Source organism: Neopelma chrysocephalum, unplaced genomic scaffold, assembly GCF_003984885.1.
Source record: "Neopelma chrysocephalum unplaced genomic scaffold, ASM398488v2 Primary Assembly neopelma1_45, whole genome shotgun sequence".
Taxonomy (NCBI): domain Eukaryota; kingdom Metazoa; phylum Chordata; class Aves; order Passeriformes; family Pipridae; genus Neopelma; species Neopelma chrysocephalum.
In genome coordinates this window covers 12,591,841-12,619,710 of record NW_020897704.1, presented here as the reverse complement: position 1 = coordinate 12,619,710, position 27,870 = coordinate 12,591,841, and the positions used below count along the sequence as shown (strand labels likewise).

At 38.2% G+C, this 27,870-nt stretch overlaps 1 protein-coding gene across 14 annotated transcripts in view; it reads left to right on the top strand.

Moving 5' to 3' along the window:
- The window catches only part of MAGI2 (membrane associated guanylate kinase, WW and PDZ domain containing 2), a 735,331-nt gene that overhangs the window by 563,537 nt on the left and 143,924 nt on the right, over positions 1 to 27,870 (top strand). For 9 of the 14 annotated variants that reach the window (XM_027679447.1, XM_027679440.1, XM_027679438.1 and 6 more), the window contains 4 exons: positions 14,511 to 14,568; positions 20,813 to 20,934; positions 21,563 to 21,688; positions 22,393 to 22,575. In XM_027679447.1, the coding sequence (XP_027535248.1) occupies positions 14,511 to 14,568; positions 20,813 to 20,934; positions 21,563 to 21,688; positions 22,393 to 22,575 (489 nt within the window). The remainder of the gene's footprint in view (positions 1 to 14,510; positions 14,569 to 20,812; positions 20,935 to 21,562; positions 21,689 to 22,392; positions 22,576 to 27,870) is intronic. The other 5 variants (XM_027679445.1, XM_027679443.1, XM_027679444.1 and 2 more) reach the window with 1 other exon arrangement.

The following is a 27,870-nucleotide window of genomic DNA, read 5'->3' as shown; positions in this document are numbered from 1 at the left end:
GGAAGGAGCATCAGACAAAACATTTGTTAAACAGACCACAACCCCTGTCCTGTGCCACTGCAGGGGAGGAGGTACAGAATTTGATTGGTAATAAATTAAATTAATTTCCCCAAGTCAAGTCTGTTTTGCCCATGACAGCAACTGGTGAGTGATCTCTCCCCATCCTTATCTCAACTCATGAGCCTTTCATTATATTTTGTCCAGCTGAGGAGGAGAGTGATAGAGTGGCTTTGGTGGGCACCTGGAATCCAGTCAGTATCATCCCATCACATAACAATTCAGTGTTGTGAGGGTCAGACTATTTAGGACAATGTAAAATTGACAGACCTGATACAGCCCATACTTATCCTGTTTACAATTGTGGTCCTAAAACAACTGAGTAGCATTAACTACTTTTATTAAAGGAAGACAAGGAAATGCAGATATTCTCAGGAGAACCTTAGACTGGCATCTAAATGAGTTTCAATTTTATAAAATCCTTGTGATGCTAAGCACTCACTGGTGAGTTACATATTCATATCACTGGGGTTTTTGTGTTTTAAAGGAGCAGCCAGCGCATGATCTTAAAACCATATTATACAAACCCCATTTTTTTTAGACTTTGTGCAGATTCAGCTTCTGCAAACTCAGAATTTATAAACACAACCATTCTCCCTTCTTTAGGCTTTAGGATACAAACTGCTTGAACATTTGTTCTTATTTTAACTTGCAGAAGATACCATTGTCTTCCATCACTTTTAGGAAACCAAAGGGTATCCTGTTTATTACTGACTCAAACACTTACAAAAAAATTTAAAGGGGGAAAAAAGCTAAAAATAAAATTTAAAAAAAAAAAGAGAGAGAGAAAAATGGAGGAAATAGAACTGACAAATGAGAAGAGATTGACAAATCAAGGAGAAAGATAATATATGGAGGGAAATGAGCAATTCAGGGCCAGTCAAGCAAGACTTGCCCAGCCATCATGCCAATTGTTGCATCATGTCTTCCTCCCCTCACTGGCAGACTGATGCTTTCTCTCAATCTTTCCACTCATTTTTCATACTCTTCTTGTTCCTTTACCATGTCTTATCACCTACTCATTCTTAAATGGTGGAAGGAAAAAAAGAGATTAAAGACAAAAAAGAGACAGTTGTGAAGCAACACTATGTTCACTTCTTCCACTTTTAATTCCTTTACTGTTAAACGGTACAGATTTTCCTGCCGCACTAGCAGGAATTGTGTAATTAGAACTGCAACTGCAAAGTGGAAAGCTAATACATTTTTATCATTTTATTGTGCACTAAAAGGCTGGCAGAGCCTGCCTCTGCCACAGGTGTTTGAAATGCTCCAACCGAACCCGTTTACAAACATGGCACTTGCACAACTTTCTTTGTCAGTGGAGCAGAGAAAAATATGCACCTAAAATGCATGTAGCATTCAGTTCTCTGCATTTGTAAGAGTTCTTATAAAAGATTGGAGGCTTATTTTTCCCATGATACAGAAATAATCTTTCTCTGTGAGCATAGACCAGTGAACCAGATGTTAACCAAGCCTGTGAAATGCAAGCACCTAATTACATATCAAGGAAGAAAATAAATGCTAGTTTAAATCCACAAGTCCTGAGTGCAGTTCATCACAAAAGGCAAACTTAGGAACTGAGCACACATGTTCAGTAGGTATATAACATTTTCCTCAAAATAATTAAAGTTCACCAAGGAAAAACATAAATAGCTGTTGATAAGTGCACACAGTGAATATATCATAAATTACAAATGGACTTAGTTTAGCCCATTCGGTTGCATCTGAAAGCTGTGGATAATAATCCCAGCACAACTTTTTATAGCAGTAAAGTGCCTATCAAGAGAGATGTAAAATCAAGACTCTTCCAGCTCTGCTTGTCTTAAAGATAATAGTATCTATACCTGTCCAATATAGAAATCTCAATAAAATTTTCATCCTCTGAGTTCTGTCTGCAGATGGCCAGTACAGTTTTTTAAGTTTTATGGAGACTGCAAATGAATGAAAAGAAATATAACCAGCAACTAAAAGTTCTATGCTTATTTGCTTTTCCCTGGTTATAATACAACTATGTACAGTTACAGACAACAACAAAAGCAATCTTAAAAAAACATTTCTTCTTCTTGCAATTTCTGCAGTTTATTTGTCTGATACACTCTGCTGATTTAGGAACAGCTTTGGTAGAACAGTAGTTTTTATATTTTCTTTTAGGCCCTCATACATGTATTTTTTAAAATAACTGAGGCTCTAGTCAGTAAGGTCATGCTGTTGCCCTTCTTACTGAGCTTTCTGAACAGGGTGTGCTGACGCTGAGGTGACCCAGACTAATCACTCTGTCTGAATTGTTCTCATGGGCTATAAGGAAAAATCCTCAAAAAATTTCAATCAAGTATCACAAGGTCAGTCTGTAAAAGGCATGTCTTTATATGCTTCTGTCTGATTATTTCTAAGCTGGTTTACAGAAGAATTAGAAGGGCATAAAATAGAGTCAGGCAAAGCTAGGCTGAAATGAGATATTGCAGTGAGAGATCTGTTCAACTGTTATGTTTGGTGTTCTTGTAGGGTCTATTCTGTAGCAACTTTGTGGTAGACCATACACCTCTTGGGATAAGATGTAGGGGAAGCAGTTTGGAGGGTCTGTTTTGTTTAAGGAATTGTAGTGACCTTGATATTTAAGGAGCTGAAGAGACTGAAGTACAGTAAAGAGCAGAAATTAAAAGACTGACAGGAGAAGAGGCATTCAAATTGAAATTTGTTTATTATGCCACTGAGTTGGTACAGCTTCAATTTGGAGACCTCCTTTCAACTATTAACCACAAATGCAATCAAAATTAATTGATTTAATTTAAATAATTAATTTATATAATACCAGTGCAAGGGCGTACACTGAGGAAAAAGTTACTTTCTGTTGTAGATCAGTTGCTGGTTCCAAAATTGCATATATCAGTATCATGAAAGTCAAATACCTTATCTCTCTGGTTTGATGCTTATGATAAAGACAGCCATATGACTGGAAGTCCCTGACATGCAAATAGTCTATTGCTGCACATTGATGAGAAAAGTGAACAGGCACTCTCTTCTTCAATTAACTGTTGTTTTCCATCTCTCTGTCCCGTTTCCATCTCCATCCCTGTAACAGAGTACCCTCTCAGTTTCCTCTTTAGTGTTTGGGTTGATATTTTATTCACTCTTACGAAGTTTTTACACTGAGAAGGAAGAGAGGAGGGTAAAGGGAGTGCAAAATATGTGTTGTCACTTTTTATGACATTGCAGCACATAAAGTCTTGAAGGAAAAGTTACTTAGAAACCTGATTAGTTTGTCATTGTCACAAATCAGTGTATTAATTGGGCACAATTGCAAAGTGCCCTTTTGAATGCAAACACATTCTAGTGTCTGGTAGATTAACAAAGGACCACGCACCTGTTTCTCATGCAAAGTTCCTTTCTAATGTTGTCACAGAACCATACTGAGAGTGAGTTTTGGCAGATGAGATTACAATTCAAATAAAGAAAAATAAGCTTCTAAATTCATACATATTTCCTTGTCATTCAAATTTTTTAACATAATGTTTAAAGTATGGAGTGTCCTCATAAATATAACTAATGCATAATGATGAATAAGTTATGACAAGAATTTTCAGAAAGCAGTTACATGCAACCAAAGCAATTTTTTATCTATTGTGCAACAAAGCAAAAAGTAATAAAATATGGGACATTTAAAATTCTCACCCTTGACAAGGCAATGAAGCCACTGAGGACAAAAACAGGCACAAATCTTATTTCACTAGTATAAATCAAGAAATTCTGCTTCAGCAGGTACAGTGTTAACATGAATTTTCCAAAGTGCTATGTAATCTCTCTCATCAATTGTATTGATTTATCTATTTCATCAAATACTATTTAAAAACTACTGTATCTGCATTACACATATATCCAGCTAAGTTCAGAACTGTGAAAACATATTATTAAAAAGCATGGTAGTCATGGAAACAGATCAGATAGAAAGTACCTTGAGGAGGATTCTTCTATCTGATTGTATACAACTTCATTGGCCACTTGGAAATAAAATGTAGAAATGTGAGATGCATTGTACTTGATCAGAGCACTAGCGTATTTAATCTGCTCTCAGATTTCCACCCGAGGTCAGTATCTGATGACTCTGAGGCAGTTGCAGTGCATCACAAATAAGTAATGTACCTTTGCAATTTAAAAGTCTGGGCAGGATAGCTTTTTATTTGTGGACCACCCACAGATAATCAATTCATTGTAAGCATACAAAGTAGTTCTTGGTTATTTTTTTTTTTCCATTATCACTACAGATGCTATGTATTTCTATCTCTTTTTATAATATGTCTGTCCATTTACCTCACTGGTCTGTCAAATAAAATCAAGTAATTGCCATTTGGTGTAATAACAAGGAAGGAAAAAAAATAAAGAAAAACAGAAAGCATTATTGTATGTGCTTTATTTTGAAACATTGACTTGAGACTCTCAAGGTCCAGTGAGAAAAAAGCAGTCATGAAACAAATGTTTTCTAATGTTAAATGAAATTTTAATTAAAGCTCAGTGTTGTTATTTAAAAAATCATTCAGAAACACAGCAAAATAACCTGTTTGACCAGGAAAGATGGTTAGAGGAGATGAGGAATTAGAAGTTTTCCTCTGTGCAGAGGAGCAGCTTAGCTGCATGGAGCTCTCCAGTGGGATGGACAGCTGGCTCATGGAGAGTCTGTGGGGCAGGATCAGAGGAGAGGACAGTAAAGGAGACCATGGTGGGTTGTTGTTACAGATCCCCTGAGCAGGGTGAAGGAACCTTCTTTAAACTCGAGGAAGTCCCTGATCACAGATGCTGACTTTCATGAGAGACTTTAACCTCTCTGACATCTGCTAGAGGGGCAGCAAGGCAGAAGACAAGCAGGCAACAAGATTTCTGACAGTTTTTGGGAATAAGCTCTTGTTACAGGTACCAGATGAGCCAATGAGGACTGATGCACAGCTGGACCTGTTATGAACTAATGTGCTGGTTTAAAGGTAAACTTGCAGGAGAAATCAACCCAACTCAAAAGAGATTATAAGTCTGAGTTACAATTTAATAAAAATAATACAATAAATAAAATTATATGGACAAACAATTGGTTTTAACCTACAAAACCCACATGTATAACCCAGCATCCTGGGGCACAAACAGAGCGGTGTTCGTTGGCCCCCGTGCTGAGCCCCACGTGTGAGTCCAAAGTAAAAGGGGAGGAAAACCTATTGGTGAGAGTGCTGGTCGCAGTCTGGTCGAGGGTGGTGATCACAGTCTGGTCAAAAGTGGTGGTTGCAGTCTGGTTGAGGTTCTGGTCCTCCTCTGGATCCGACGAATGGGGCCAGAAGTCCCAAGACCCCAAGATTATATACGCTCAGGTTCGAGTGGGAATGCCCAGTACCTCCCCCAGGCTGGGGAGCTCCACAATGAGTGATGTGAGTCCTCAGACATGACCCCCTCAGGCTGGGTGTGGAGGTGCTAATGACTCCCTGAAGGGGAGTTATCACACCTGAGTCATTGGTGTGAGGATAGGAACATCCTCCTATCTCACAGGCTTGTAGCCTGAGGGGTCAGGTGTGCTCTGGGCAGCTGCTGCAAATGGTCTATTGTTAACAGTTCCTGGGAAATGACGTGGAGGGTGTAGAATACACAGTTTGGGTTACACCTACACAGTGATGAGCTGGTACTGGCTGCTCTAACTAGGACAACTAACAGGAGATGTGATAATTAACGGCAGCTTTGGTTACAGTGGCCATGAAATAGTGAAGTTCAAGGTGCTGTGGCAGAGGAGCTCAGAGCATTGGCAGGCATCAGACCCTGACAATGTCATTGATAATACATGGAGTCCTCTGAGAACACATTCCTGGACACCTCAAGGAGAGGGTTGTGACTGAGTGTGGTGGGTTGGATACTAAGTGCCCTTTTCAGCTGGATGAAGGGAAGAAAATTAGATGGGAAAAAAAAATTGTAGGTCAAGATAGAGGCAAAAGCAGTGGTCATGTGTGGAAGCAAAGGAAAAGACTTTTTTCTCTACCTCCCACCAGCAAGTGATGTCCAGCTACTTCCCAGAAAGCAGGGCTTCAGCACACACAGCAATTGCTCTGGAAGAAAAATGTCACAAATAATAAATGCTCTTCTTTTCCTCTTTTTCTTAGCTTTTATTGCTGAGCAGACATCATATGATATGGAATATCCCTTTGGTCAGTTTGGGTGAGCTGTCCTGGCTATGCCTCTTCCCAAGATCTTGCCCAAATCCAGCGAACTGCTGAGATGGGAATGTTGGGGTGCCAGCAAAGCTCAGCAGTAGCCAAAACATTCGTGTGTTATCAACACCTTTCTAGCTCCTGGTGCAAAGCACAGCACTACAACCACTGCTGTGGGGAAAGGTGACTCCATCCCAGCCATATCCAATGCACTAACAGCTAGTGTGGATTTACCCAGTGCAAATCATGCCGGACCAGCTTGTTTGCTGTGCTAAAATGACTGGATTTGTGGAAGTAAAAGAAGTGGATGACATTTTCCTTGACTTATTAAAGTCAAGGACACAGTATTTTGTGTATCACATTTAAGACATTAAAAATCCAGATGGATGGAAAACTGTGCAGGTAAAACCTATTTGGGTGTTGAGGCTCAGAGGGTTGTGGCTAATGGGCCATGCTACACCTGACTGCCTATGGAAGAGGACTGAAGTGGTTTATAGATGAATATGTCCTATTTAACATCTCTGTGTACAGAGGGAAGCAACAAAGTCAGCTTTGCAGATGACCCCACAGGGACCAGTCAACATGGTTAAGGGCAGAGCTGCCACTGGGACCTCACAGGGCCAGCAGAAACCCTGTGAAATTCTACAAGGACAAATGCAGAGTTCTACACCTGGGCAGGAAAAAAAATCTTGTGACAGTACAGGCTGGGAACTGACTTTTTAGACTGCATCTGTAATATTCAGACCCCAGTGATACACAGGAGTGAGTTCAGCAGAGGGCCACTGAGATGGGCAAGGGCAGGGGCACTCGCCCTGTGAGGAAAGGCTGAGGGTATTCCTGTTTCCCCCTTAGTAAAGTGTGGCACTGAAAATAGCATTGAAAGGTGTAATTTGGGTTTGTAACAGGGTAATGGACTTTTTTTATTGTTTATACAAGAGGTTAAGAGGTGAACAGATAACTAAAGTTGTTGAAGCAAATATATGAATTTGAGATACTGGTAACAGGATACCTAGCAGCCTCCCATAAGGTCTAGCCTACACTGTTAGCAGCTACATACTTTTATATGGGTCTTTTTAGGTCAGTAGCCAAATAGAAGGTTTTAGATTTTATAACAGTAAACTCAGTAACTCCATAAATTCACAGGGTATGCTGTTAGACATTTAACAGCAAAGGAAATAGTATAAATAAATGAAGAGACTGAAAAGCAAATAGAAGAAAAGCCTAACATCATGAGATCAGGCATTTATTAGATAGAAAACACTGGTTTGTAACAAGGCTGAATTGATACAGTCAGTAATGAGATACAAGCACTGAAAGATTTGAACATACAAAAGATCAAAAAGAGTGGTTCTTTTCAGTCTGCTTTTTTTCAAAGGTGAAAGAATATAGCATAAAACAGCTGTGTTGATAAAATCAGTTTCAAAGGCAGAATCTTCCATGGTGGAGCTGTATGTGGCACGAAGCAAATCTGTTGAACTTCAAGAATACAAATTGATAACACAGGATGAGGTTGAGGTACTCGGGGCTCTTTTTCTGCTGGTAAAATGAGTGTGCTGGTGATGGTCCCTCTTCTGTGCATGCATGAACTTTGAACCAACCAGCAGTGCCACCACAGCTCCTCAGCACGTGGGTGTGCAGCCACCAGGGCATGTGTTGGGCTTCTACAAAAAGCTCACATTCTGCACAAAGCTTCATCCTGAAGTCACTTAATTCCTAGCAGTGCCCACATTAGGTAGTTTAAAGTTATGAGTTTTGAGGATAAGAGTTGCAGTGACTCTGTTTATATGTACCTTTTGTTATATTAAAAATGAGATAATGTGTAATTTAACACAGAATTCAGAAATTATCCCAAGCTATTCTTGGAAGCTAAGGCACACTGCTGTTTCCAGGGAAGACTGGCCGCATTCATATCCAGTCTCTTGAGCAAGAAAAAGGTGAGATTTTTCAGCCTTTCCTAGTGGTCTCTCCTTCCCCAGCAAAACATCAGTTTCTTTAGTGGGAACTGGGAAATCAACAAGGAGCTGGTTTAAGCTTCCTTCTCCTCAAAAGTTCTGTAATACAAACCAAGTACCCAACACAAATAATGAAGGAGTAAGGACAGAGAAGACAAAAGGATAATAAGATTTAATGAAAAAAATTAAAGTTTTAATAATATTTTTTCAGTATTTCTGCTCTCCTTAAATCTATTCTTTATAAACACATGAAAAACGGGATTTTGTATTTTGTTTGGAATCTTTTGACAGAAACTCTTAGCTTTCTCTTGGAAAGGTTCATGGAGAGTACTCTTGACCAGCTTCAGCTATTGCCCTCTAAACTGTTGAGAATTAAGTTACTTATCAAGCCTTTATGAAGGAAAACATCTTAGATACTGCCTACAGTAATCTAGATAAGTTATTATATAAGTTATTGTATAAGTTATTTTCCCCTTTATTATTGTTAGTATTTTTTTATTTTTATTTTAATTAATAGCTAACAAGTCCTTTATGGACTCTTTTTTGATAGTTAAAACCCAGTCATTCAGTTGATAATTTTTCACTGTATTAATGCAAATCTTGATTAGAAGTTACACGGTTCTGCATGTCAGAGGGATCAAGTACACCTAATGTTAAAAATTATCCCTACTGTTGGCAATATTTCACTTGGTAACAATGCTGGGAAAAATATTATTGAATCAATAATAATATTTAGTAATCTACATTCTGCAGAATTAAGGATGTAGCATGTCAGAATAAGCTGCACAGAAAGAAGAATATGTATTTATGAGATGCGAGTGTTACTTAGACATTTGTTTCCATTGTGTAAGTAGAAATTTTGCATAATGACATTTTATTTGTGAGAATAAATTGTGCATGAATGCTTTGTGATTACAAACAGAACATAAACAGTCATGACTCTAAAATTTGCTGGTATGAGAATGACACTTGGAGAACATGAGTTTAATTGAAATAGAGCTTATATGGCTTGATTGGAGGTGGTACATTCCCTAAGTTTTCTCTGATAGGAATAGTGAATTTGTTTCTTACTGTTGAGGTGGAATTGTCCATCCTACCTATTTAGTTATTTTCACTGAGGCAGTGAACAATTAAACTTCCAATTTTTTTACCTAATTTTTTTCTTCCACAGCTTTGGATTTGTATGCTGGCATAGAGAAGTCCATGTTAGTAACTGCATTTGCCAGCTCAGGCAGTGACATTTGAAACAGGGCTAAGTTGAGGAACTTGTTGAGGTAGTATAAAGAATGTTACCATAGTATATACCTGTCGATTTTTGTGCTGTTTTTGGAGCTCCCAGATGGTATGCAGGTAGGTGACCTGAGAGAATTCACAAAGGTATGTGGGTAGTAGGTTAAGTCCTGATTTTAAGTGAGCAGTGTTATCCTCTTTTTCCTGTATGAGAGCATTCAGGAGCAGCAGCACAACTACAATATGCTTCATGTATCATCTGGGCAATGTGGGCATGCACTAATAGAAGTATTCAAACCAGACATCTCCAACCCTCAACTCCTGAGGGAGCAGCACAACATGCCAGGAGCAGCATCCACTCCCTGAGAATCTGTGTGCTGTGCCTCAGGTATTGCAGGCAATGTGGTTTTTTGTGTAAGCTGTGTAGTGAGGAACACCAGTTTAGACCTACAGATAAATATTTGCAAAGACTGTTATCTCCTAGAGAAACTGGAAGAGTGTGACACTGCATTGTATTATGGAGCTGCATGGTGTTTTGTGACTTTTAATCCAGCTCTTTCGGTACCCTCTGTAGTTACCCTCAGGTAACTGATTGAAAAGGCAAAGCTGAATTTGAAACAGGGAGACAGAAAAGATAAGGGAGAAAGCAAGAGATAAAACAAACACAGGCTGTTGAGTGAAAAGATAGTATTTGTCTGAAAAGTCTCATATATAGGTTAGAAAAGGATTTTTGGCCTATGCCTGGGTGTTAACAAGGCAGGTGAACCAAACTCATGCTGACTTCCACAGCTTCCACATCCTTATTGAAAAAATTTTAAGTAACAGTAGGCATTATATTTTTTTTCTCTCTCATGCTACATTCTTTTGTACTATACAAATATTTTGATTGTGACTGAGTCAAAAAATATGCTCTGATCTTTCTTTCCAGCCTGTCAGTCAGGTAGTGACACAATGCTGGCTGTTGTTCTGAAATCTTGAGGGTTTTTATGACTCCCTTTAACACAGTTAGTACATGATAAACTTCAGAAAAATTAATCTTTGGGCTTGGTAATGTGCTTTTTCATCTTGGCACATTGAGATCCAAAATGCACTCCTTTCTCCGTCCCCAGAGAATGTTAAGTGGCACCATCAAAAATCATTCTGAAATGCAACAGCTTTCAGAAGGCAGAATAAGAGCATCTGGGCCATTAGCATAAGCAGTCTGAGAAAGCACTACAATTGATTATTAAAGTGACCTCATGTTAGTCTTTCCTTTTCTTTCTTTCTTTCTTTCTTTCTTTCCTTCTTTCCTTTTCTTTCTTTCTTTCTTTCTTTTTTTCTCCCTTTCTTTCTTTTCTCCCTTTTTTTCCTTCCTTTCTTTCTTTCTTTCCTTGAAAATACGAAGGCTTTCATTACCATTGGGGATTTAACTTTTAGAAGTGCAGCTCCTTCTGAATTAAAAGCTTAACCAGATGGTTTCTGAGAAAAGTGTCTTAGTATCAGCAGAACCTCTTTGGTCTTTTTTTTTTTTGGATTATTGGTTGACTTTGGCTAGATGCTGCTTTTCTACTAAGGAATAAAGCATGAAATGTGAAAACTGGAGGATATAAACATACTATACAGATTATCCAGCACCTTTACATCCAGTCACGGTGTCAGCATTGCAACCACTGCAAAAACTGTTACTGATTTTTAAATGGTGATTTTGTAAATATTTACAAATAATTTGTAAATATTTATTGTAAATATTCCTGAACAGGCCCTGCACTAGATGATAGGAGGACCTAGTACAGTTATTGAAGATTGGAGTAGGGGAAAGGTAAATTTTTAATTTTTTTCCTTCTATACAGAGAAAGCCTCTAGGAGTCAATACACTTGAAATACATGAATGGTAGAAGTGTTGAGCTCGTGAAGATGAAGACTTCATATTATATCACATTATTCATGAAACCAGTACTTGTAAAAATTGTACATGAATGAGCATAGTAGTGCTACAAAATGAGTATCAGGTGTAAGATATAGCTCCCTTCCCAGTTTAAATCGTGGTGGCCATCAGTAATCTCCTTCACTAGTGTTTTATAACAATTCTCTTTAACAAATGTTTACTATTCACTTGCATCCCTAATGATCATCCCTGGGCACAGTGAAATCAAAAAGAGAAACTGTAATGCCCTCATCCCTAATTTGGCAAACGCTTAGCTTCCTGTTTTATGAAGCACTAAAGTGTTTCTGTCCTGTAATCTTTCATTTCAATAATGAAAAATGGAATAGATGCCACTGTTTAATGTAATGAAAAATAATCACAGTGCTCCTGAAAGCTAATGTAGCAGAATATTCTTCTTATAGAACCTCTGTAGTAAACTACACTCCACTAACCTTATCTTCCGTACTTGACAGGCAGCAGCCTGGGGTTTGTGCTCTAGCAATTCTGTTTTGCTGGTCAACACAGAATTTTAATTAAACATTGCTTATATGCTGCATCATAAATGGAAAAATAAAATTAGAGCATAGCCTTACGTGGGGTTTATTATGGTACATGAAGGTAATCTTATTTTTCTCCTAAACCCATGACTATCTTATGATGTTACATAATCAGTGGTTCAATCACAGAATCACAGAAGCGGGTCCTCTGTAATATGTCCAAGTCATTAAATTTTTACAGGCTTTTACACTAGAAAATGGGATTTTTCTTTTGCCTTCTCAATAGTTGTGCCAGTTTATAAAACATTTAGGTATTACTTTAGGAAAAAATGGGCCAATAGGTTAATAGTGAATCCTCACGTTATTTCAGATTTTCATAAATATGTAAAATAAAATATGTCATCTGCATCTATATACTTTAAAGTGTATATATTTACAGAAAAGTATCTACTTTAAAATTTGGGCAAAACATGGGGGTTTTTATTTCATGATTGGAAAAAACTCTATCTACTAATACATTTTGGGAGAGGGGTCTATGCACACGTGTGGGGGGGATACATCTTTGTTTGTGTGTATTTTTATGTACACGTTTTACCAATACCTGCCTCACTTCTCTCTAAGGAAACGTAATATTAGATGGGCACATATGAAAGCAACATTAAGTTAATTAGGTTACATGAAAATAACGGTTACATGAAAGTAAAATGTACTAATAGTATTTAAACTGTTGCTTTACATTCATCCTATATTATAGGGTTTGGTTAAAACGTCATTTTTCATAGCAGATTTTTGCTTTATTAATCATGCATGCATTGGCAGTGAAACTTACTGTAGGAACAATACAGGATTTGTGCATCAGGTTCTTTATTTTTGAATATTTATGGATTATATTACACAGTCTTGTCCCAAGATATACAGGACTTTGTGGGAACCATTGTGGGTCAATCACCTCTAGTTTTTATTTAAGTTCTGAGCAGATCTGGGAAGAGCATCACTAGGGCTTTCTAATGCTTAGTGTCTTGACAATAAGCCAGTGACATGCCCCTGCATCAAAGCAGGACTGCAGCCTCCTGGGCTGCAGTTGGCAGAGAAGGACCAGCAGATCAAGGGAAATGATCCTCTGCTCAGCACTGGTGAGACACAGCTGGAGTGCTGGCTCCCAGAACTCTCAGTACAGGAGAGATGTGGACATAGAGACGTGGAGTTCCTCACCTGCCAGTCTCTGGCAGAAGGTTAAATCCTTCACTGCAGGATTGGAATAGGGCACAGAAACATCCTCTGAGGGCAATGTGGCATGAATACCACAGCAGTCCAAGCAGGTTCACTCTAGAAAGGATCAGCTATTACAGATGCCTTTAAGGAAGAAGTAACAAGCGGAGATTGACATTGTCTTTTAACTCTTTAATCTCCCTTTTGTCAGTCAGGCTTTACTTTCCCATTTGCCTCTTTGAGCGTGTCAATAATTGTCTATTCACATTGTCAATGTAAAGAAAAAATTCTCGAGTCATCCAGAAGTACTTCTTTATGACCAGTTTAATGACTGTTCAGTATGATCTACATCAGTTCTGTTCTGTCTAGTTCAGTAGTCATTGTCTCCAAAAAGTTACTTTAAAAGTGCAACTGAGTATAAAAAGAAGAAAAAAATCTGAGATACAGAATTCCAGAATCAAATTTTCTTAGAGAATATCAATGCCACTTCCCATACATTGTGCCATAGTCTTCAACTGCACAGAAATCAATACCTGGGCATGGTGGGAATACACATCCTTTTGTGAGTCTCCTCCAACAGCGTCATCACATCTGGCACTGAGGTTTTTATTCTGTTCGTGTCAACTGAGATACTTGTTGCATCTGTCTGGTACCTTTTAAACACAAGATGAAGTTCTGTTGACAGTATAATAATGGTTTAAGCATTCGGTGTGAGTGATAATATAATATGTATGGATGTACATAAATATATATGTGACAGTTTGCTTATGCATGAACACAGATTAATTTTCAGGATCATTACATTACTTTAGTTGTTAATACCAGAATGTTTTAGGGATCTCTGTTTCTGCAAAATGTAGTTAGCTTTATATCCAGAGGACACTATAATATCTTATTTTGGTTTGTACTTCCATGTACTGCTATGTACTCCTATGTCCCTGATATATAACTAAGCTTTGGAACAGGATGCCTTTGGAGGTTGTGGAATTGCCATCACAGTAAGACGAATATTACAAACTTCTCGGGAACATTTCAGTATACTTACTGTACTTACATGGCAGGAGGAAAACTCTTTTAGTTCTTCCTAGACCAACTTTTCCAGTATTCCTAGGAAAAAAATCTCAAAAAGGAAAGTATTTTTTGTGTATGTAGTTATTTGGGAAAATTGAATGCCCTCACTTTCTCTGGGAGTGATGTCACACAAGATGTGCTACAGTTGTTGGCTGGCACAACTGTTTGAACAATAAAGGAGCTCAACTAAAATATCCTGTTCTAGAGACTTATATCTGTGTTTGCATACCAATTTTCAAGTTATTACTACTTGTGGCTGCTGTGGGGTGTGTTCAAGATTTGGCATTTGCTTTGGTCACTGTATCTAATTTCTCTATCAAGTTATTTCCTTCAATACCCAGCAAAGATCCACAATTTTGTTATTAGAAATCTTAGCATTCTGTACTGTATTTACTGAGAGAGATAACTCTTTGTTTTTCAGAGCTTCCATATGGCTGGGAGAAAATTGATGATCCCATTTATGGCACTTATTATGTTGAGTAAGTTCCCAAGTTCAATATTAAGTTGCTATTAATATGTCATAACCTAATAGTAGTATCCTCTGCAATGCTTAACCTGGCAAGGAATGGGTACAATTACTTGACATATTAAACTAAGGGTATACCAGGAATTCTGTCATCAATGCCGCTAATGTGTCCTAATACATTCAATGTGTCTCAAATCAGTGACTCAGGCATTCAGTCATTCTCCTTCTCCCGGGTCTGGTTTCACGGTACCGTTCCAGCTGATACTTGTACAAAGATCGTATTCGTTAAAGAAACGTTGCATTTTCTATGTGAGCTTTGGATATCCAGCAAGGTAGAAACCTTGTTAAACAATGAACGGAGCAAAGCATAATCATTTTAGCTCAGTTAAGATCCATTTCTGGGTAGTCCTTCCTTGCTGCAAATCAGATGTTTATACTGTTTGTACCAGAAGACAGGTTATTTATATGCTGCATATAAAATTTTAGGGATACTGTGTTTTATTTTGTATTTAAAAGTGCAGCTGAAAAGAAGAGAATATAAATTCTATTTTCATTGCACAGTCCTTGCTTTCATTTTTTTCAAATTTTATTTTAGTCATAAAACAAGAAAACATCTTGTTCCTCTGTGCAAAGGGCAACAGAAAGCTTTTGTTTGAGGTAACGGTAGAGCCTGGCCAGTTCATGTATAGAATAAGTAAATCTAAGAGATTAATTTCTCTGCTTTTTACCTTAACGTAGTGAATGAGAGTCATGCAAAGTGACTCTAGATTCAGAATTGTGATACCTGTTCCGACTTGTCAGCCTGAGTCAGCTTAGTCAGTCCAGATTCAAGCGAAAAGATAAGTAAGTTTTGAAGTCCCTACGTAATACCATTAAATTACTCCCTCTCGTTCTACCCAAGTTCTTTTATGATGTCCCCAAGTGGATAAGGGCTGGAGTTGTCGTATCTCTTTGTACTTAACCTCCCTGAAGATTTCTGCATGTGCAATTATGCAGCTGCTGGGTGTGAGTAAATCTTCTGTCCCAGTGGGCCTAGTGTATTTTGGTCAGTAACAGGTGTTGTGTGATTTCTGTGCGTTAATCACTTGCCGAAACCCCACTTGGTTGTTAGCACGGCCCAAGGCATTCTGGCACTGGGGAGGCTCACACTTCACTGCAGAGTCAGAAAAGGAACAAGTATTTATCTCCATTTCATGTCCAACCACAGGTAAACAGACATAAGGCACCAGGCCCAGATGTTATCATGCAATTACATACTTTAGGGCTGTTAGTGCCAAATTATTTAATCCTACCACAGGTAAGATTTGTGGGCAGATGCATCAGGTTTTTAGAAGTGGAATAGATGTTCATGGGATGGCATTAAAACTGCAGCCGCGCTAAATTCAAATGGAGTTTTATAGACAGTAAAATGTAGCTGCACTTTAAATTGCTGTCTGAGCTCAATAAGTTTGAAACAGAGATTGCTTTCCATTTTTCCTGCTAAAACGTAAGTCACATCTTTTTTATTACCAGTATTTAACAGATGAGTTGATTTTTAACTAGATAAAACAGGGTAAATCATGAAAAGCAAGATTACGAACTTCCACGCATTCAAGTCCAGTCTAAGTTTACACGCAGGCCTACAAAACTGTCAGTGAAGGAAGGGCTTGTACTCTGCTCACTGATTCTTGTATCCCATGGGAAGTTTGTAAGGATGAGCAATGAGATAGACTCCATTTCACCTTACAAGAAGCAGCCAAGCTCAGCTCAAATATTCTGAGGCCGGGGCAAAGCTAAAAAAAACCCCAACGAAACAAAATAAAGAAAGGAAAACCTCTTGCTAGTAAAGTTAATAAAGACTAATCACAACATATTTGCAAATTCTGTTAAGTAAAAGGCTCTCCAATATAACTTCCTCTCTTAATCGTGCATGAATGTAGGTGTGAGACCTTATTATAATTTTGATTTGCCTTGTTATGCAGGTCCAGACTTCGTTTGTAAGGTGTAGACATTTGACATAAATGAGAAGTGTTTGCTATAGGTTTGTTAACGTTCATGCACTCTGGTCCTAATTTATAAACTAAGAACTAGCAGCACTTAGCTATGCAGGGCTATGGAGAGAAAGTAGTTATTAGAATGCACTGGGTCTTTCAGTATTCTAATTGCCAAAAGATTGTTTCTCTCTTTAAGGATGATTAACTACAACACAGAGCTCAATTTCCAGACATGGGCTGCTTAATTGAACAGCTAAATTAGCCATACAGGTAGTTATTCTGGAAAAATATACCTCCTTGACTTTCAGTTTCTGAAAATGCTCTGTTACTACTCAAATAGAAAAGGTTATTTCAGATCCTTTTGTCATTATAAAGTATTATTAACTGGAAAATGTGAATGTAAAGAGGAGTTAGGGACTAACAAGTTATGCATTAGAATGTCCATCTTTTAGGCATCCTGATCCTTCTAATTACTTTGTTGGGTTATAGACAACAATTCCAAAAACTATAGTCACAAACTACCAAAAAAAACCCATACATTAAAGCAGGTAAGAAAAGGAGATATATTAAACTCTTTCTGCTGGTGCACATGCTTAGACCTGCTACCATTTTGTCAGGGCTCAGCACCTTGGCCATCAATTAAAGTCTGCAAACTAGGGACTACTGCCCATAAATCTTCTAAGGATGTGTTTCAGTTAAGGACGTCTAATGTGAACCTTCATCACAAAAACAACTTAGTCTGGCCCCAGTGACTCATGAGATGTCTTATAGGCTGGCTGGTGCTACCTCCTCATAACACAGAGATAGTATTTTGACATCACAAGTAAATGCAGCCCAAAAGTAAATCCTACCTCTGAGGGTTTGTCCCCAGTTAAGATATGGTGAGCTAACAGAAGATAGCAGTACCAGCTACCCCTTCTTGTCTGCAGAGGGAAATTCAGGGTTCCCAGGACTAGAAAGCAAACAAAAGGCTGCATGATTCTCCTGTACAGCCACAATGGCACTACGAGAAATTAGCTGGATTAGGTTTTGGATTAGGCTGTCAGATTTAATATGAATTATATAAAGTAAGGGAAGAAAATTGAAGTTAGAATTGTTCGCTGAATTAGATACTGTGAGCACTGAGTAATACATTTTTGACTACTATCCAAAACCTGTTTTAACCACAAAAGCACTTATTTGTAACCATCTCTAAAACTCACATTTGGCTTGTCTTATTAAGGCCTAGGTTAGTAATATCTATTTTGTATGATGTTGAAGTAGCTAGATGAAAGGCTAGAATATCCTTTCAAGAGAACTACTTAGCTTAATAACTTCTTTCTCAGGTAAACTCATCAGGAGCTATTTTTCTGATTTATCTATGAATCTTTATAGCACTTAAAATTGCATAAAAGGGACATGTTTCATGTATCATCAGTCTGGGAGCATAATCCAATATTACTGACTGATAAAAATGACTGATTATCAGAATAATTTTCTTTTCTTTGACTCCTCTTTGACACAATATTTAATGCACTTTTTTGAATTTCACATTGTGTTTTTGAAACTGCACACTACCAAAAAAACAGTAAAAATATGGGAATAAATTGAAGCTAAAAATTATTAAGATTGCACCAGCAACTTGAGGTGTTTCAAATACCTCTGTTAGTCTTCCTATCTGATCTGATAGGACAAAGTGTCATTTTCAAGATAGGTGTTATCAAAGATATTTCTGTGTAAATGGACCAAACCACAACTTAAACTCTACCTAGAAACTGTAGATAGGCAGTAGAAAACCGATTCTAGCTGTGATATCAGTGCCACAGTACCTATTGTTCCTTGAGCCGTGGGCACATTGTATATTAGCTAAAATCCCATCTTTTTTTATATCACAGAACCACATATAAATTGGAACTTAGGTCTGTGAGAGCCCTCCTGCAGCACTGAGATGTGTCCTGCAATTATATCATGACACTAAGCATAGTTCAAGGTCCTAAATGAAGATCTGGAGTCTAATCTTGTATACTCATTACATCTGCAGAATATGGCACAAAAGCCATGGGAAACCTATGATCTTCTGGAGGGCAGGTAAAGAACAGGCCAGGACACTTTAGATCCTCTAAAGAAGATATGATCCCTATGCTGTAGCAACCATGGTTTTAACATTAACAAATGCTAACATAAAACAGGCTAGATATTGTACCCGGTATCTCCTACTGGAAGCTGTTTTGTAACTTCCCATTTCTCCTTGTAAGAAGACTACAGATTTCAAGTCTGAAATCCTGACATCTTTAATACATTCTAGTATTTACTTCCAAATGTATTCACAGAATGCATTTATATATCAGAATTAATTCTACTTGAATAAAAAGCAAAAACTTCTTTGATCTTCTGTCAGAGAAGACTCTCTTTCACTGGTCTTCCTGTAAAACCTTTCCTCTAAATTCATTTTATTTGATCATGGGTGGTTAGAACTTTGTGTAGTATTTCACATGATAGTTATCACTGTCTTGTGTAATGGCAAAATTAGTATTTCCTCTACAATATGGAAATACGTCACATGATAGGTGGTAGCATGAAACGTACTTTTTTCATGCTTATGTTAGTAGTTCAGGATTACCTTATTTAATGCATGTGAGTCTTGTCTTTCTCTATTTTTACCTAGGAAAGTTTGTCTCCCTTCCATCATAAGTTTCTAGGTTTGCAATAGACTGAGATGCGGAAGACCCTAACAATTAATAGAAATGACAAGCGAAAGTCTAGGAAAGGAAAGCCTGTCATCTTAAACAGCCTGTTTGAAGAAGGAAAGAAATGAAAGGGACTTTTTCTGTCTGCAGTGTAGATTAAAATTTACAAGAAAACTATTAATCAAAATTTTAGAGTACAAAAGTAAGTTAGCAGCCACTTGAATGACTTATAGCCGTGTGAACAAAGTAGCAACTTTAGGAGTTATCACATTTACTTTGGCTCATTAAATCAAATATTCTTTTACATGACTGGAAGTCTTTTCATTGCTTTAACCCTGGCCACTAAATCCTATTTAGCAAGTGTATTGCACTCCCATAGGACTTGCTGCCTTTCCTCTACCTCACTTCCTAATGGCAATTCCACTTACTTTCTTTGAAGCACTGGTAGGATCAGAATCCCAAGGAACCTGAAAAGTGCTTAATGTGTCACAAAAGGTCATTTCAATGAAAATTGAAGGTATTCAACCCTTTTAGGATCTTAGCATTTCAAAAGTTCCCAGGTCACCTTTCCAAGTGCTTAAAGCCCATGATTGGGATTGGATTTTCAGAACTCAATAGATAGTAGCCCACTGAGAACAAATAAGCACGTTTGAAAGCCTGCCCTTCTGTACAAATGTATTTACTTCCCCATAAGAGTGTTTGAAGCACAAGCCCCTTTTCTTAGTTGTGATACTATTGTGATCCTATCTTTCAGATTTGTTCCATGCAGCCTACTAAATTGTTTTGCCTTCTTCAGAAAACATGTGAAACATATGCCCAGATAGGATTGTAGGATTGCTCAGTGATTGATGAAATGTGTACTTTAAAGAATTGAAATCAAGAATATGATAAGGTGTATGTACTTAAGATAGTAGTTCTAAACAAAATACAGAAAAATTGTGGTGTAATTACAGAGGTGTACTTAATGACCTATGGTAGGAAATGTAAAACTTCAAGAAAAAATGTGTACCTTAACTTTTCTTATATTTTGTATACTGATCTATGTACTTCTAATCTACCATCTGACTTAGTTTCTGAATCCAATTTTTCTGTACAACTGAGCAGACATACACCATAGTATTAGAAAGGAATAATCTTCAGTTTATTTTCTGTGTTAGATTTATTTCTAAGTTGCTATCATAAGAGCAGTCTGTGTTCTAGGCTTTTCCTTTGCTATAAGTGATGGAGTAATTTCACTTACAGCTAATCAATAATAATGCACAAAACTGGTTTGGAGCCTTTGAGTCATGCACAGAACGGTGCTCATGCTGAAGACATGAAAAACTGTTGCTGTAGCATGCTTCAGCAGTGCTGCTGTTAAATATGTTCTCCCATTGATCAAAACCATTTGTCTGTAGCAGAGTTTGGCATATTGAAATGATAGGACGCTGCTCAGTGGTGTTCATTATGCGGTGCAGATTGTCCCCTACAAAACTGTGTGGAGTGGAAGGGACGTGCTCAGGCCCGTTGGGGGTTCATAACGGTTCACTCTCTAACTGCACACACCTTAGTCACATACATTATTTTATCATTTTTCCCAACTGAACCGAATTTTTAATCAAAACCAAATTTTTTCCAGCCACATAAATAGAAGAACTCAATTTGAAAACCCTGTCCTAGAAGCAAAAAGGAAGCTACAGCAGCATAACATGCCCAACGCAGAACTTGGAACAAAGCCTATGCAGGCCCAAGGTTTCCGAGGTACAGTACCATGTCAACTATCTTAGTTAAGATGAAAGTTCCTGCTCTCCTGGGTATGTGACAATGGTTTTGTCATAGTCTGATTAGAAGAGTAGTGTTGCCAATTCTCACAATGTTATCACCTATATCCTAGCAATTTTCTCCCTTAAATGTCTGAGTTCCAATAGTTGCAGGACTCATGAGCCACCTAAAATGCCTAAGCTTCAGAAGTGCAGAGGAAAGACAGAAAAGTTGACTCTAGCGTTTCCTAAAGGCTGAGAAACTGAAAGCACAATAAGAGCCCTAAAGTAATTTTCTAAATAAAATCATAAATTCTGTCCCTGGGAATGTACTCTCTCTTGAGCACCCGAGGTTGGCAACACTGAAATAATTAATTGTACTTTCTGTAAATTACTCTTAATTGATGTTTGGTATGTTTCTAAGCTAGCTCATCTAGCAAGCATCAATTAAGTTAAAAGCCTCAAGCACGGTGTTATAGGAGTTTACAAGAATACAGCCAGTTAGTAACATAGAAATTAATGTGCTTAAAATGAGCTGTGTAAGCAGCAAACAGTATTGGTATAGATGAATGAGCTTTAATGTGAGGTTACAGCCAGAGAATGAGGCTTGTTCTCCTTTGTGACAGTAGAAAGCTCCTCATCAACCTTACCTAGACCCAAATTTGCCCGCCTGCGCCTCATCCCCAAGAGGTCCCGCAGCGTGAATGACCTGTCCCAGTGGCGGCGCGACCCCGCCGGGACGCGCAGGCTGTACGGTACGTGCTCTGCTGCCCACCAGCCCAGCCCCGCTGCTGCGGCCGCAGTCAGAGCAGCTCAAGTCACAACCTTTGCACCTTCCTGCAACCCTTCCTCACCACGTGCAGCATGGGAGAGAAGCACGGGGAACCCCCCACCACCCACACCACATCGAGGCACGTGGAGAGGGGACACAGAGGTTGCACAGCAGTTGTGTGTGTCACTTGTTGGATGCCAAAACCCCTGTGTGTCTGGAGAGAAAAGCTCACCTAGTGTTTAGCTCTTCTTGGTAAAAAATGGAATGAGGTGTTCACAGGGGATATTTTCCTCATTGTGGTTGGAAGGGAAATTGTGGAGAATGTATTACTTTGTAGACAAAGCAGAATTTATGGGTTAGGAAAGAGGTTTTTAAATTACCTCACAGATCATTTTTATTGTTGTAATTATTTTAGCGACACAATATCCACTTCTAAATGTATTTCTAATATGAAAGAATATTTATAACTCCCCCTTTATGGCTGATATGCCATAGATAAGAAATATGTGTCACGCTTTGTATTAATATAAGAACTCACAAATATTTTTCCTGGAATGCCTGCACCCTTTGTTTTCTTGCTTTTCATGCACTGTCACTTACTGTCAGCCAATATTGTTGTCTGCTGTCCCTGCTGTGTTGTGAATAGATCCTAACTTTTGTCTTTCTTTTTTGTGTTGACTGATGTAGAAAAACCACTCTTCACCCGTGATGCATCACAGCTGAAGGGGACTTTCCTCAGCACAACTCTTAAGAAAAGCAACATGGGTTTTGGATTTACCATCATTGGTGGGGACGAGCCGGATGAGTTTCTCCAGGTGAAGAGTGTTATTCCTGATGGGCCTGCAGCACAAGATGGGAAAATGGAAACAGGTAATTAAGAAGATTCCTCTGTTCTTTTATATGAGAAGTAGAATGAGAAATGTATTTCTGAGTCTCACTGTCTTCATGAATAGATACATTTTTCCATATGACTTTTTGTCTTAATATGTAGAAAAGGTAAGTTTCTCATTAAAACTTTCTTGTAATTTTCCTTTCTAATAAATGTCAAGTAGCTTATTTTTCTCATTTCACAGTATTTTAAGGGAGAAAAGATGTCTGCATTCTCCTACATAAAAATGGGATATGATGTTCTTTGGTTTATATGCTGTTTACTTAAGGGGAGTCTGGAAAGAGACAAGCAGAGAGAGCACAGACTACTAAGTGCAAATTTATTTATTTAGAAAGGATGTGGTTTCAAAATAATCTGTTGAGTCTGATCCAACACTGTTGTCATTATAGCCACCAAAACAAGAGTTTTCAATGTGGCATATGGACACGTAGGCTTTTGTGTCCTATTAATAAAGAATCTGTGAGAACTAACAAAAGAAAAGAAACCTTCTCTGAAGAGATGTAAAGCTGCTCGGAAGATCTGGACCACCACTAGGAATATTTTCATGTCCACAGATTGATAAGGATTGCAAACCACTGTCTGAAAGGTTTGTCAGGTCATGTCAGGTCTGTGTATGAATGAAACTCTGTTGGAGGAAGATGGAGTCATTTTCCAAGCAAACTGGCATCTTTTGGGGGAGAAGACAATCAGAGAATAATAAAATAATTTCAGTTGGAAGGGACTTCCATTGACTAACCTCCTTCTTAAAACAGGGCTAACTTTGTGTTGGATCAGGTTTCTCAGGGCTTCATTCATGAGACTTGAGAAAATTTTATAGGACATAGATTCCACAGGCTCTGTGGACTCCTGTCCCAGTACTTTACCATTCCCATGGTGAAGACCTTTTCCCAGAGAAGCTGTGGATGCCCCATCCCTGGAAGTGTTCAAGGCTAGGTTGGATGAGGCCCTGAGCAACCTGATGTAGTGGGTGGCATCCCTGCTCATGGTGACGGGGTAGGAACTAGATGATCTTGAAGATCCCTTTCAACCCAAACCATTCTATGGTTCTATGATTTTTGTTCTTTAGATACAGTTGGGCTTTCAACTGCTGCAGCTGCTTACTAGTGACTGAAGTCCTGTGTTTGTGCAGCCCTGTCACTCTGTACCATCTGCCCCAGCAGTCTTTCTTCCTCAGATAATAAGTCAGGCTGCACATTGATAATGGGATAAATGTGCAGAATTTCCATTCCTCACCAATACTTTAAAATAAAGAAGTGCTAGTTTGGGATTTTTGTTGCCTCTGCAGAAAACGAAGTGGTTGCCAGATTCACTGTGAAGATAATTTTCTAGACTGTGATAACAAATCACTGTGGATGGAGCACAGCAGCAGAGCAAGATCCTTTTAGTATGTTACAGTACAGGAGACAGACACAGAGGCACACATAGGCGCAAATAATGCTGGTGGAATAGTCTCAAGTGATTTTTCTGGAAATTTCCTTTCATCCTTCTTTTATCATAGTAAATGAGTGATCCGGACTACCATATGTCAGAATAAATCACCCTGAACTCTAGTTTATTCTGTAGGACTTTCCAGGACTTGGCAAGTAGGAAGTGTAAAGGTTGTGAAAAGCATTATTAAAAAAAAAATTGCTTCAAATGTTATTTTATAGCTGGCATGATGTTTCTAATGCCAAAAAGATAAACAGAAAATTTGTATGAAGAAGTAAAATGTAAGAAAGAAGTAGAATATAAGTTGTTTGCATTGGTTTTATAAAAAACAGCTTTTTTTGATTCTCATTTCTTGTTGCCATTTTAACTTAATGCAATTTGGTTCCCAAAGCCAAAATTTATTGAATTAGCTGGTTAAGGTTATACAACAGAATTCCTGGAGTTCAGAAGATTTCAGTAATGTGAAATTCATTTTTCCCTACTATTTTCATATTACCTAATACATGGCATGAGTGCTTTTCCTTGTTTCTCATGGTTTAGCATTCTCAGGTGCAGCACTCAAATATACTTCCTTGTTAATCCTTCTGAATAACCTGGGCTGGTTATTGGTGAACTTGTTCATATGGAGTTCTTTTCTCTGGAAAGCAGGTATCCTTGCAACTTACTTAAATTTTTATCTTGAAATTGAATACAGATTTCATAATACTATTGATGATGAGTATTGTAGACATGGATGAGAATAAATAGGAAAAAGGTGCTTTAAAATGCATAGAAATAACACTGATTTTTTTTTCCTGAGGTAACTAATTCAACTATATTAAGAATGCAAAACAGAAATGTAAATTCCAATACATAATCACTCTATAATTATGTAATCCCCAAACATACAAAATTACATCTCAGAACAAATTTTGGTCGCAAATGTCTTCGTTGTTAGGAGTCACAGAGTTCTGATGTAAAGCAGCTGGAGAATCTCAGACTAATGTTTGCGGCATCTAAAATAGATATGAACACTTGAAGTAATTTCTAAATATGATAGTGGTAAACTGAAACAATATGTTTAAGGTCAGAATGTTTATTAAAGCACTACTGTTCAGTAAAGTGCTTGTATTTCCTACTATCCAATCCTTTTCACACTTCCTGAAGTAGGATTTCTCTTCCTATTCGGCCATTTTTACAGTCTAATCAACTGAAGGTATGAAAGCCTCCCAGGTTCCATCAATTGCTTTTTGTTCATAAAGCTGTTAAAATCTTTTGTTTGAAAACTATTTGAAATTACAGATGTTCCTTTTTTTTTGTTAGGTAGGCATCACTGGATGATGAATAGAACTTTTAAAATAGATTTTATTTATTCTTTTGACACAAACTGTGTGTTGTTTAATTTATGTGCACTCCAGCTATGATCAGATTCGTGGGAAGCTTTGATTAATGATCAAAACATCATATTGTGGCAGTAGGACATCATAGTAGAAAGTCTGGGGGCAGTGACAATGATCTGTAAAGCAACTTGAGTGTAAGGGATAACCACAGGTACTAGTGCACCCAGGTCTAATATGATTCTGGACCCTGTCCCTTGCAAGGCTGACACTATTCTTTGACTAAGTGGTTATAAAAATCTTTGTGCTTCAGACCTGCATCACATTTTGGGAAAAAAAGAAAGAAAAGGCACCATCTCTTTCATCTTACCTGATCTTGACCACAGGCTGAAGACACCTGTACTTTACTGTACTTAAAGCTAGTTGTTAAAGAAACAAGCTCTAAGAAAACTACCATTGTAAGTTGGTTTACTTCTCCTCCCGAAATCTAATGTAGGAGTCTGATACAAATGCTATTCAAAGAATGAGTCTGTGTAAGATATTGTCACCCTCTGATGTGATCATAACAAAGTGAGTTGACCTGCAGGTTTCAAAACGGAACAATTCTGAACTTCATCCTTTGGAACACAGAATCATAGAGTCACAGAATGGTTTGGGTTGGAAAGCACCCTCAAGATCATCCAGTTCCGCCCCCTGTACCATGAACAGGTACACTGGACCAGGTGGAACTCCAGTGGGTTGACCACACCACACAGCTTGGTGTCGTTGGAAACTTGTTGAAGGAGCACTCAACCCCAGGGTGCAAGTCACCAACAAAGATGTTAAATGGTGCCTGTCCGACACTGACCCCTGAGGAACACTACTGAAAGCTTGGAAGCCTCTGGGAACATGCAAGCAGCTGCTTGACAATGACTTGGCATTGCTGTGATTCTATGAAACAATAAAGCAATGAGGCAAACAGAGTGCACTGAGATGCAACAGGAGATATCCGAGGTCCTGACGATCTCTCAGCACCACTTGGTGCCCAGTGCTGGGCACTAAGAGATATTTATATTTGCCATAGACCCACAATAAACCTCACAAGCAGACTCAGAGGAACCACATCTCAGTGGATGAGTCAAAACCAAAGAAAATTGCATTCCTGATCCCATTTGCCAGATGTTTCAGAATTCGTAAGGACTCTTATGCCCTCATGTAAATCTAGCATCTGTGAGCTAATGGCTGTTAATAACACTGCAAATGCCTTTCTAGGACATGTTTTAGCATTTGGAGCTCAATCAAGCTGCTGGATATGAACATTACACTCCACAGCATCTATGTCTACCTCAGGACAGCCTAGGAGCTGATACCACATTCTTTCCTGGGAGGTTACATTCCTTTGTCTTATCTGAAGCTTCACGCAGACGATAGAAATGCCGTCTGTATTTAAGAGGCCCCTGCATCCCATTAAAATCCTGAGTGAACATCACTGGTGAAAGACTGCATCTACATGAGAAGATTTTTATACAGTGAGTGATTTTGAATGACTGCTGTTCTAAGGCAAATAAAGTTTTGCGCCTGTGGCTGAACCAGATAAAAGCTCGAGCTGTAAAGGCAAATTCTTTCCTACAATTCTCAAGGTTATTTAATGGACTGGATAAACTGAAACACTCCCATATAATCAAGCTCAGGGAAAGATTCTCACTCTGCATTTCAGCAAGCTCCATTTCCTTTGGTGGAAATTTCCAGGAAACAGCTCAAAGACATGGTGTGCAAGTGGTTAAATAAGGGAGTCTGGTGATGACCCTTCTGACTGATGAATAGCTGTGGTGATTTCATGTTGAACTTTCCAGAAACATATATATATATATATATATATGTCTGTGGTGAAATGTCATAGCGCAACAGTGTGAATCAAGAAAGGGGAAACGTTCTTTCGTTTCATCTGCCAGGCATACACTTGGCCAGCTTTAAGATGCTAAATCATCTGTAAACAATGCAGACTTGGGCTTCTTTAGATGTTATTCTCTCAGGAATGTAGTTTTGCTATGTTAGTTATCTGTTCTAGAGATAGAAATTTATAAATTATAGATAAGGTTCAGCTAACAGATACAGATGTGTACAAGGCAGATGTCTACACCTACCATATAAGTAGACCTCTACCACTTTTGCATGACTGTAATAGGATGAAGCCTAGAGACTAGAAATCTAGAGATTGGTCCCACATCTATGACTGAGAATTTCTAATGCACCTTAGAGCTCTCCAAAGGGAATGAGCCAGCTGTTAAAAATGCTGGAAGGAATGATCTATGGCCTTGCTGCTATCCTTGGACCTACTGTCAAGACCCATAACAATCTTGTGCATATGATTAATTTTTCAAGAATGAGGTTACTTTAAATGTAAGCAGATTAGAGAAGCCACATTTGTTGGTCTACAAAGTCATAAATGTTGTTATTTAGCTGAATAAGAGCAAAACCAAAGCCATTGACAGGTAGTTGACCCTACAATGTCACTAATCTTAGGGAATAATTATCTAGTTTCATTAATGCATG